Raw genomic sequence first — 12,274 nt, 5'->3', positions numbered from 1 at the left:
TACATACATATACACACATGTATTTATATACATATATATATATATATATATATATATCTATATACACACATATATATATGCCCACACAAATACAGACATATGTATATGTATACGTATATGTGTGTACGTATATAAGTATATGTATATGTAAATATCCATACGGAAACAGTGCATGTGGAGCAGCAAGCCCGGACGGGGGAAGGGGTATAGGAGCCCGAGCGGGGGCCGGGAAGGAAAATGAAAGGTGTGACGGGAGATAAGCGACGGCGATGGAGGAGAGCGACAAGCCGAAAGTATAAAGGGAAATACAAATAAGGAGCGAGGAAAAGTTGGCCGCGCGAACCCGAGCCGGGCGGCCGCGCCGCCAGACGCTGAAATATGATAATGGGGCAGCTGCGCCGCGCGGCCCGCAGCCAATGGCCGTGCGCGGGCGTGACGTGCCCGCGCGTGACGTCGCGCCAATGGCGAGCGGGCTGAGTTGGAGCAGAGAAGTTTGAGTAAGAGATAAGGGCGAGGCGAGTGCCCGCGCCGCCAGCGCCCAGTCCGGCACCGCCGCGCCTCCGCACCGCACCCGGCACCGCGCACCGCACACCGCACCGCGCCTCGCCGCGCCGCTCCTGCGCCGCCACCGCTCCGCACCGCGCCCGCGCCGCTACGCGTGGACGGACCCCGCCGCGCCCCCGGCGCCGCGCCCCGCACCGCGCCTCACCGCGCGTCCCCTTCTCTCTCCGCAGCCCTGACAGTGTCTCCCACGCCGGTGGTGTTTCGTACCATTTTCTTTTTTTTTCCCCCTTTTTTTTTTCCGATTTCGATTTTTTCCTTTTTTTTTTTTTTTTTTTTTTTTTGCCTCTGTTAATACTTCTATTTTTTTATTATTATTATTATTATTATTATTATTTTTAGCGACAGCTTTCAAACCTACTTTGGGGTCTTAAAACGAAACCGTACACCATTTCACTGTGGACATTACACCCTCTTACAGATATGGGAGACATGGGAGACCCACCAAAAAGTAAGGCGGAATCTTTACCGTTGTTGGAATAAATGTGCTGTCTATTGTAATCGTCTCAGGCAGACGAACTGCTAAAGTGGTGAACTTCATTTGAATGGTAGAGAAGGTGCCTTTGTTACCATGCCTGCATGCTTGCTCTGTCGTAGCCTTGTATGTTAACAGCCTGGGGTCCTACTCTTTTTTAAAGCTTGGGGAGCAGACAGGATTTTGATGGGATCTCCAACCACGGAGCCTTAAATTCTTCTCGTGATAGACTGCGGTGAGGCTGTCTGACTATCCAGCACCTAGTCGGTCTAGGAATATTAACATTAGACTTGCAAAAGAGAGCAAGTGACAACCGTAATGATGCTTGTTCTTGTTAGAAGCCTCGATTCCCTTCTTCTGAGGGAAAGGGCTCAGTGGGAAGTGCACCCCACCATGCTTCATCTTTTCCAGTCAGAGCCTCTTAAAATACGAAATGAAACACATAGGCACTCTCCTCGTAAGGCAGGACGTTCAAACAAGTCAACAATAAAATAAAAATTGAACAACGTGGGAGTTTGGAGTTTTGATTCCGTGCAAGGTTTTTGAAATTAGGACCTTCACCCCAAAGATTCTTCACATTTGCATTTTTAGCATATGTTCTGCTTCCTTTCTAAGCGAGGCAAGGTTTTGATAGCACACTACAATTACCATCCAAAAGTGCAATATTCTTTAAAAAAACAACCTCAAAAACCCCAACAAACGCCCCCCCCAAATATACAAACAAACAAAAAAGGCAGAAACCAAACAATGCTCCCACAATATGCTTTATAAGGGAATGACATTAAAAGTGTATTTATCTCTGTAGGAGAGTAAACAGCTAGTCAATCATGTATTTATTTTCATTTCAGAAAAACGTCTGATTTCCCTATGTGTTGGTTGCGGCAATCAAATTCACGATCAGTATATTCTGAGGGTTTCTCCGGATTTGGAATGGCATGCGGCGTGTTTGAAGTGTGCAGAGTGTAATCAGTATTTGGACGAGACCTGTACGTGCTTTGTTAGGGATGGCAAAACCTACTGTAAAAGAGATTATATCAGGTACGCCATTTACGTTGTTTAATTGTTCGGTGAGATTTTATTTTTCTTTTTAACTTTATAAATTAGACGGAGGAATTAAAGAGGGAAAACTGTGAGGAAGCGGATAAAAGATAATTGGTATGCCTTTATGTGTTTTCCCATGAATAGACCTGCGAGGAAAAAAGTTAGTAGTGAAGTTTTTTTTATTTCTTCTTTTCAAATGCAGATATCTGTGTTCCTACAACTAGGTTCGGGACCGTGTAGGACCTTTCAGAGGACTTTGGCAATGCATCCTGTGATTCTAACCAAGGGGAGAATCGTAGATAACGAATAATATTTTCAGTAGCATAGATACTATGATCAACACGGAACAGATCACTTTCTAGGACAACCTGAGAAATGCATCTCTGTTTCTGCAGAGGCATAGTGGCATTCAAGAGAAAGGCACTTCAAGCATATATGCTGTAAACATAAATACACGGGTAGGGAAAAAAAAAAAAAAAAAAAGATAAAGAAAACCCTTCTTAAACTAGGCCTATCAAAAACAAAAACCAAAAAGAAAACAAAACCAAACCCCAAATTTCCTTCGGACTGGAGGATGCTTTTACGGGGATGTTAAAACCTAGACCGAAATGTTTCTTAGCTAAAATAACTGACATTTAATCTTTTTTAAATATTAACCCCTTTGGTGATATCTGACTGGCTTTTCTTTCTTATCTTATCTGTACTGATGAATTAGACAGAGCAGATCAAATTGCCCATCATCTGTTCGCGAACAATTGGGTATATTTAGATAATGGAACCGCTTCCTTCCTCACATTAAAATCTGGTAACTGATAAAATGTGAGAGTTGCCAATGCTGACACTATAGAGAAACGAAAGGAGGAATTTCGAGTGTGTTTATTATTTGTGCTCCTGGGTCATGCTGATCCGTTTCAGTGTCGCCTACTGGGTTTGCTAAATCATAAGTTTGTGTGACACTGAGGTATGAACAATTTTATTTTCGGCAGAAAGTTTTGGAAGGAAAACACCTAGCCACCTAAGATATCTTCTGATTTCTGAATTATAATTCTGAATTGAAATAAAAGCCTCGAGTCCTTCCTTCTCTAGTGCACAATTTATAAGCAGACCATTCCTTCAAGCCATTGTGAGATTATTCTCCAAGTTCTAAAATGGCGAAAGCTAGAGCTTTTTTTCTTTTTTTAATTCTTTACTTTTAAAACAATGCTGGAACCGTTCTCTTAATTGTTGTCCTGGCTCTAAATTCAAATGAAAGGAAAACATTTGGACCAAAATGTGCTCACTTACCTTCTTATAGAACTAAGCAGAAGAAATTTGAGCAGAAAAAAAAAAAAAAAAAAAACAACAAAAAAAACCAGCTCTTTTAAATTAATACGGAATACATTTAATTTGCTACAATTTAAAAAGGAAAAAATACATTACATGCAAGATGGCTTTGAATTAGACCATGAGCCAATCTCTATGTGTCAAACCTGTGGGCAACCACTGCGCAACTTTTGTACCTATGAATGCACCTTCTTTACGATCACTCTGTTCTTTTGCTGTTCAGCCGTTTGTTTGTGTTTTTTCCTTCTCAAAACCATGTAATTCGGGCATATGCAGTTCTGACCATAGGATTAGTGCACTTCTATAGCCATAAGAGCTAAAGAAGTGTATACTCACAAGCATACATTACAGACCGTCTCTCTAAGGAAGTATACTGGTGAGGAAATTGGTGGGGATAAATAGTAGCTCAGTTTTAGGAACAGTTTTCGCAGTTTATGTACCAGCACATTTTTCAGTGCATGTACCCATACATTTGTGGCCAGGTGTTAATTTTAATCATACCAAGGACTTCTGGCTAATAAGCACCCTGTGCAGTACGACACCCGAGTTGGAGCCTTTTCTTATGTTTGTCTGCTGGCGGGTGAGCTGTCGTCCTCTCCTCCATGGGAGACGAGGAGCCCGCCACCCACTCCAGAAAATCATAATTTGCTTTGTGGGGCTGTCAGCGAGAGGCTGCCCTGCCATTCCTACGGGAGCGTTTGAGCCCCGGCTCAAGGTGGGAGCGTCAGGAGGAGGAGAGACGGGGCAGGGACGCGGAGGTAGAGACAAGCTGCAGAGTCAGAGCACCGAAACTGCCTTTTTGTTGGGGGCGGGAGAGAGGATTTACGCTGCTGTACGTGTAAGCTGGAGGAGACATGTGTGTTATGCTTATATTGTTGTATTAAATTAAAGTGGTGAGAGGAGCCCAGGGGAAGAGAGCCGGCGCTGGCAGTTTCCCCTGCTGGGTCCCGGGGACTGAGTTGACGGCAGCCCGCACACACATCAAGCGGAACAAGTCTTGAGTGGGTTCCGGACGAAAAGTATCACAATTTGGTGAAGCTGGCGCGTTTTTGTCTCGGAGGGCAGCTTCGGCAGGCTCGCCTTTCCCTGGTGTGCCCGGGTAGTCTAGTTCAGACCCAGGCCAGGCTAGGTCAGGTGAGGAGGCAAGGAGAGGGCAGGGATGGCCCCACTCCTGCAGCAGCCCGAGCGCTGGGGCAAGAGGGAGAGGTTGGATATTCTCGGGAAGAAACGGGGCCGGTTTTTTGTTTCTTCCTACACCTCTGCCTCCCAACTCTCCTCTTTCGCCGGTGTGTTTGTGTCCACTCCGCCTTTTATGGCACGGGGTTCAGGGCACCGACTGAGAGTGAATCCGGCTTGTTCCTTTCCTCTTCTGGCTTCTGTATTTTCCATGCTTTTTAAAGCAGTGGATTGAGTGTGGCGCGTCTACGCGGGGCCAGGGGCTGCCCACGAGCGGGAGTGAAAACCTCTTTCTTTTTCCCTTTCCTTTCTCCCCCCCTCCCCCCCCCGCCCCTTCCCTGCCCTCCCCCTTCCCCCTCCCGTGCTCTCCCTGCTTCCCTCCCTTCTCCTTCTTTCTGGGCTGGGCCCTGCTCAGGTTATACGGCATCAAGTGCGCCAAATGCAGCATCGGCTTCAGCAAGAATGACTTCGTGATGCGCGCCCGCGCCAAGGTGTACCACATCGAGTGTTTTCGCTGCGTGGCCTGCAGCCGCCAGCTCATCCCCGGCGATGAATTCGCACTGCGGGAGGACGGCCTCTTCTGCCGGGCGGACCACGACGTGGTGGAGAGGGCCAGCCTGGGCGGCGGAGACCCTCTCAGTCCCCTGCATCCCGCTCGGCCGCTGCAGATGGCAGGTACCGCCCGCGCCCAGCGCCGCGGAATCCCGCGGGGTTTGGCGATGCCAGGTCCCCCTCCGGGCGGCGGGGAGAGCCCCGTGGTCCCAGCGGGTCCCGCGCCTCCGTGGAGCGCCGGGCCTGAGCGTGCGCGCCCGCGGAGAGGCGGCGGCGGAGGCGCGCCCCACGCTCGGGGCTGCTGCGGGCCCGGCTGCCGCGGGAGTGCCCGCGGTGGCGGAGGCGAGGGGCGGAACACCTGCGCAGGGGCCGCGCCCCGCCCGCCCCAGCCTGCCCTCCTGCCTGCCCGCCTGCCTGCCCGCCTGCCCTCCGCCGGCCCGCGCCGCGCTCCCAGTGCGGGACTGCCCGGGGCAGCCCTGAGCCTGAGCCGGAGAGGGACGGACCGCTGCGGAGAGCAGGTCTGAGCGTTCAGAGCCCTCCGCTGCCTCAGGAGCGAGCGGAGGAGCTGTTCTGGGCGCTGGAGGAAGTAGGGTCTGAAAAGAGATAGACTTCATAACTACAGGCTGGCGCTTAGGCTGTAATTTAAAACTGTCAACAAGCTAATCTTCGGTAATTGCCTTTTAAAGTGACTCTTGCCTTCTTGAAACGTTTCATGTAATTTGATGAGAATTTCATCTCAAAATTCAGCCTTGTAACTTCAGAGTCGCCCACCTTACAATTTCATTCACACTTCCAGTTCTCGACGGGTACGTCAGGCACTCAGAGACCCTTAGCTTTAGGAAGGGACACTTCTCTGAGGCTGACTAGGCTGGACAATACAAGCTTGGCCGGCCTTTTTGCTATGCAAGTGACTGTGACTCGGAAAGTTATTTGTAAATACTGCTATTCTAAAACGGCCTCATTTCCCTCTTCTGAGCTGCTTTCAGGTGACAAATCTATATATACGGAGAAATACTCCCGTAACTGGTCCGAGCAGGATTCTGAGACTGTGCTTCCTATATCGTGTTTGTGCCATGTCTCGAAAGGCTTAGTGTGTCGGCAGGTACAATGCTGATAAGATTTGAAGCCTTCATATTGTCGTCATCGCATTTACTGATGTATTGTTACAATTAGAAAAGTCGGAACCCGACAGTACAAAAGCGAGCACTTCTGAGTGTTAGCTAAACAGTTTGAGGAAAAAAACCAAAACAAAACAAATACTGTTTTTATTTTTCCCTCGTCTGGGTCAGATTACACATAATAGCTACAGCTACACAACGCACAGAAGAATTGCACAACAACAGGAACACTTAGAGCTCTTGATGTGATGCCATCTGTAGTTTTGCATTTCTTGGCAGTTTCTACGACTTGGTGGGCATGCTCTCCTTTTAAAAGCACTAGATAGATATTTTTAAATTATTCATCCAAAGTATAAGCAAATGCACCTACCACCTCCACTTTTTAAGATAAATCTCATCTCCAGTGCTCTGAGATACGGAGCTCTCCCAGGGCTTTTTTTTCCATTGGCATGGTGAAGAGGATTTGGCCTGTTTTGCTCTGGTTTGGAAGCGTCAAACTGCCGGGAGCTGTTGCACGTTATCACTGCTTCTGGCTAAAATGAGCTAGGTTCACTATACAAGAAGCAGACCCGAATTATGATTAATTTAAGAAGTATTCTTTCACTAATTTTCGGGCCAAAATTCTGTTTTGGTGATTTGTCGGGAAGTAAATACATAAAACCCTCCTGCTCCTTTCCTAGCGCACATACACCTTAGCTAACTTGCCCTCCCCTGTCAAGTTTCATACAGGTTCAAGCTTCTGTCATTAGGGGTTTTAGGGGGGTGGTTTGTTTTTGCAAATTAATTGTCTGTGGAGTCAGAAATGTCAGTCACTCCAGCAGCGCATAAAGCAGAGGAGGCTGCAGCAGCTCCGATAGATCTGAGTGCTTGAGTGGCCTTTGAAAGAGGGTTCATCACCCGCCCCCCCGCCCGCCACCTTCCCCTGTCCCACCAGCTTAGATTCATAGTCTCTGCAGACTCCCTGCTTCCTACTCATGGGGATCCTGTTCCTCCCTTCCCCTTCCCTTACAGCAGAACCTATCTCTGCCAGACAGCCAGCTCTGCGGCCCCACGTCCACAAGCAGCCCGAGAAGACAACCCGAGTCCGGACTGTCCTGAATGAAAAACAGCTTCACACCTTGAGGACCTGCTACGCTGCCAACCCCAGACCTGACGCCCTCATGAAAGAGCAGCTGGTAGAAATGACTGGCCTCAGCCCAAGGGTCATCAGGGTTTGGTTTCAAAACAAGCGATGCAAGGACAAAAAAAGGAGCATTATGATGAAGCAACTTCAGCAGCAGCAACCCAATGACAAAACTGTAAGTGGCTTCAGCCTCTGTCCGCGTCTGCCTTAATTCCCAAGGAGAAAAGCTTGGTGTACGTCCGGCCCGGACAGCCGCAGGGCTCGGGCTGATGGTGTTAGTTTTTTGCGATCTCCCTGAAAACAAAGAACACGATACTGCTTAGCCATCACCCGTTAGTTTCTGCTGTCAGTGCAATAGAAACAGACCACAGCGAGGAGGCGACTTAGGCTGCTTGGGCGTACTTAGAATTTGTGGGGCTAACAATACGCAGTAGCTTAGACTAACTTCTCTGCAGCGTGAATGAGACCTGCAGAGCTTATGGGATGTAATAAACCCAGTCTCGTCTAATACTTATACTGCAAATGCAAAGGGCTTCTTAGGGAGAAAATGACGCTTTTGACCTCTTCAGTGTTTTTAAGCAGGAGTAAATCCATTAAAAAAATAGTTAAAAATAAAAGGTAAAAATAAAATAAGAGGGTTTTTTTAGCACTTTGCATCCTACAAAGTGTGTGTATCGGTCCGTGCACTTACTGCAGAAAAAGACAAATGCAATGCAAATTTTTCGGAATTACCATAGTGTTTACAGGTTAATTTATATATACTTATATCTATGTAGAGCTCTTTTCTGCAGATATATGCATGGGTGATATAAACAAGCGGCATGCACTGGGGTCATCAGAACAAGTTATCTGTTTCTATTTTACGCCAAATTTGTTTCTTTTTTATTGTTGTTGTAAGTCTACTTGAAGAAGAGTCTGTTACTCTCCTTGTGTATATTGACTGACCCGAGAATGACTATTAATTCATAAGGCTGCCTAATTAAGTGGAATTTAAGGAGTTTCATTTTACCCTGTTGGAATGCAATAAAACACGGTGTTATTAACTCGCCTGAACAATCGTCGAGGCTTGGAGTTGTGTTGTACACTGTGCCTGCACCACAGGGCGTACTGAGAGGGCTGGGGGGGCTTTCTGTTTCTTTTTTTTTTTTTTTTTTTTTTTTTTTTTGGAAAGAGCGCGCTAATGACGTGCCCCAGGTTTGCTGTGCACTGGATATACGATCCAGCTAAGGTCACGCAAAACAAAGCCAGACTGGACGCGAACTACAGAGGGGAGCGGGATTAGCCGTTTCTCGTTCTGAGACGTCCATTGGCAGTCGAGATACAGAGTGCTCATGTTCAAGAGAGCTTGGGGCGGAGGGGATATGCCTTGAGACGAATAGGAGGATTAAAGGGAAAGAAAGTAAACTTCCACCGTGATAAATGCAGCGAGTAGAAGCGGGCTGACCCAGAGTAGAATAGAGTAAGACATTCACAGCAGATTAACAAAGCAAATACAAGCGACCGTATAGATAAGATAGAAAGCAGTTTATTGACTCAGCGTTTATACACAATAAAGCTAACCAAGCTCATTAACATCTTTTGCCGGGCTGTTTACAGAATATCCAAGGGATGACAGGAACTCCAATGGTGGCTGCTAGTCCGGAGAGACATGACGGCGGTTTGCAGGCGAACCCCGTGGAGGTGCAGAGTTACCAGCCGCCCTGGAAAGTACTGAGTGACTTCGCATTGCAGAGTGACATAGACCAACCTGCTTTTCAGCAACTAGTAAGTGTCGGTTCCCCGCCCGGGCCAGCCGGTACCCGGGTCAGAGCAATGGGCGATTCACTCCAGGTGCCAGATGCTCTCAGAGAGACAAGCAATCCAGATTAACTGGGTTTTCCAGAAATTGCAAGGCGTGCACGACTGCATGTGTAAAAGCAGAAAACTGAATTGATTTCACAGAGGTTCGTGCAAAATCGGTCTTAGTGTACAGCAGAGATATTTCTTAGTTGAGTGTGAGTTTGGATAAGGCCCGACTCAGGTCAGGCCTTTATTATCATAATAGCTTGCACGCTCCTGAAAACTGAAAGCACTTCACCAAAGCATTCTTTATATGTCACTTAATTGTACTTATATTTGTGAAAGCAGTTTCTAGAATTCACCCCTCCCACTTCAGACTGATTTTGCCTTTTTGCTGTAGGATGAATTTTAAATACATGATTAGTGTCAGCCACGGCCCTTGTTTTGTCAGACAAATATGACCTCTTAATTAAAATATCAAAGTCTGTGTCTTAAACATGTACTTCTAGATATAACTTTATGTATCCATATATACACATTAATCTGTACACATATATAGCTTACATTAAGTGTTGTTCTTTGGAGAGGAAATTGCTAGTACGTATTTAGGTGAAAAATTTGAGTAATCTAATAAACTACCTTAAGCCAAATCAAAATAGACCTTTTAGAAGAAATTCTGTCCTTAACTCACTTCCTTATGCCTGTGTCACTTGGCAGTCCATATGGGACCATATCACCAACAACACTTAGGCACAACAAGGTGAGTTAAGGAGAGAAGTTCAGTCTTAAGTCAGTTTCCTGGCCTAAGTCTGTTAAAACCAGATATTTAAAATAGAAAGGTACATTGAGTATAGTATTTCAGGGATTCAGAATAACAGTTATGAAAAATTAACATGCAAATCTTTTTTTGATCTGTTGGGCTTTTTTTTTTTTTTTCCTTTTTTTTTTTTTTTCCTTTTTTTTTTTTTTCACCAAGTGATGGAAGATAAAGGTTTGTAACCTTTTCGGTTTAGTATCATGCTCTCCTGCAGAATCCCTTTTCTTTTGCCCAACAGCAATCTGCAGTGCGTTCCCCTCGCTGGCACACTATGCTTGCTCAGGAAACTGTAGCACAGCAGCAGGGCTATTTGCATCCTCTTACATCTAAAGCAACCACTGCTTTTCCTGCTTTAATCAAGCTGTCCATCAGACGAGAGAAAAAATTATCTCCTCTGGTTGCTTTACTTACTGTGCCTTAACAAAATACAAGACTTTAAAAATCTTTGATGCAGTGAGGTTTTGTATTAAATTGTTCAAAAAAGGAAATAAAAAAAGGCAGGATGGAAGATGGATAGTCCAAATACACATACATATATAAGTAAATAGACCATTAGATTGACAAATTAATATTGATATACATTCAACATAATATGTGATACTGAAAAGAGCTAAATTAAAGAATAGTGGAAGGAACAGACCATTAATTGGCCGTTCAAGACACGGCTGTAATCTGGAAAGGGCCTTAATCACAGAATTGGCCAGCTAAATAGGTGCCAAATAAATGCTTCTGGATTAACAAAGCTTCACCCTTCAAGTCATGCCTTTTCCCAGCACTACCCCTAAACTAACAGGAGCAGCGGGGCACATTAAGATGGAATAGTGTGACCTTTTTTATCAAACAGACTCTCATTAAGAAGAGATAGCACCAGCCTCGAATCAGGAATGAAAGCGGATGGCTGATTTCAAATGCCTTCTGCTCCTGGATGCTCCTTCCAGGTTTATTTTGGTATGTGCACAAAAGGGGAAAATAGTAATCTTTCAGTTTCATGTCAAGAAAACACATGCACTCCTACATAATTTACTAGAACATCCTCTCGGGATTGCCACTCTTGCAAGGAAGGGAAGAAGGCCTCATTAATAAGTTTGTTTGCTTATTTGCTTGATTTTTTCAGTCTTCTTTTTTCCATTTTTTTAATATACTTTTTCTTCGTGATTTGGCCAAAGGCCTGAAGAGGTTCCTGTGAAGTCAATGGGGAAGCTAAACAGAGCAACCAGCAGTGACACAGCCTCCTGTGCAGATGTATCAGGCCTATTGGCTGCATGCCTTGTATATTTATTTTTGTGTTCTTCTTTGCCTGCTACTTTTCTTTGAGTTTTACAGTTGTAGCAACAGTTCTTTTTCTTATTTTTCTTCTTTTTTTTCCCCCCTCTCTCTCTCTTTCTCCTTTTTTTCCTTTTTTTTTTCTTTTTTTCTTTTTTTTTTCTTTTTGGCAGGTTAATTTTTCAGAAGGAGGACCTGGTTCCAATTCTACTGGAAGTGAAGTAGCATCAATGTCCTCTCAGCTGCCAGATACACCCAACAGCATGGTAGCCAGTCCTATTGAAGCATGAGGAACATTCGTTCAAATATCTGTTGTTGTTGTTTCTGCCCTTACCCTCAACCCTGTTGAAGAGAGTGGGAAAGTGAACGTGTTGGGACTTCGAAATTTAGGGGGAAAGAATACTTAACAACCCTGTAACGAACCTAGCAAGGAACTGCTCCATGAGATGAACGGAGTCATATTTGAAAAGACAAGGTAATATGGTAGCAACACTGTGAAGACAATCATGGGATCTTACTAGAAAAAAAATACTTAAAAGAACCACAAACCCCGTGCTTTTCAATGGTCAGAGGAGTATCGAAAAGACATTTTCCAAATATAATGGATTTGTACTCGTGGATCTCAAAAAAAAAAAAAAAAAAAAAAAGGAAATCTTTTCATTTGACTGCACATCTTAGGGAGAAACCAAGGTAGAGGGAGTTTCTATCCGGTCCCTCCCATTCCAAATGGTGCTGTTTCTATATTGGGGATAGCCTTGCCAAAAGAAGCTCCAGTAGGTTTTCCATCATCAGGAAAGAGACGATTCAGCCTTGCATTGCTGAAAGATTCCTTGCAGGAAGGTGGAGCTGCATTGGTTTGCAATGTTGTTTTTAGTTGACTCTTAACAAGGGGTTTATCCTGGGTCTCTTCTAGCATGCCTGTAGCGGGGTTTTGATTTTGTTTGATTGAGATCCACCCCCTATTAAATGTGATGCGATTAAAAATAGGTTTTTGAATTCCTCTTTAAAGGCGAATTTATAAAAACATTGCAACAAGGTATACCTCT

At 45.1% G+C, this 12,274-nt stretch overlaps 1 protein-coding gene across 1 annotated transcript; it reads left to right on the top strand.

Moving 5' to 3' along the window:
- The first annotated feature begins 984 nt into the window (after window positions 1-984).
- ISL1 (ISL LIM homeobox 1) lies at window positions 985-11,752 on the top strand. Its single transcript, XM_058044187.1, has 6 exons — window positions 985-1,012; window positions 1,885-2,074; window positions 4,992-5,251; window positions 7,258-7,544; window positions 8,966-9,133; window positions 11,402-11,752. Exons 1-6 carry the CDS (start codon window positions 985-987, stop codon window positions 11,516-11,518), a joined length of 1,050 nt encoding a protein of 349 aa, XP_057900170.1. The 3' UTR covers window positions 11,519-11,752.
- Window positions 11,753-12,274: the final 522 nt, after the last annotated feature.

The sequence above is a fragment of the Melospiza georgiana genome, chromosome Z (assembly GCF_028018845.1).
Source record: "Melospiza georgiana isolate bMelGeo1 chromosome Z, bMelGeo1.pri, whole genome shotgun sequence".
NCBI lineage: Eukaryota > Metazoa > Chordata > Aves > Passeriformes > Passerellidae > Melospiza > Melospiza georgiana.
This window is presented reverse-complemented; position numbering and strand designations above follow the sequence as displayed.

Bases quoted from the DNA above. Each gene is read 5' to 3' on its own strand.
- ISL1 (XM_058044187.1), top strand. From the start codon at position 985: ATGGGAGACATGGGAGACCCACCAAAAA. The intron at 2,075-4,991 runs GTACGCCATTTA...GGCCCTGCTCAG, and splicing joins TGTAAAAGAGATTATATCAG to GTTATACGGCATCAAGTGCG. The intron at 9,134-11,401 runs GTAAGTGTCGGT...TCTTTTTGGCAG, and splicing joins AACCTGCTTTTCAGCAACTA to GTTAATTTTTCAGAAGGAGG.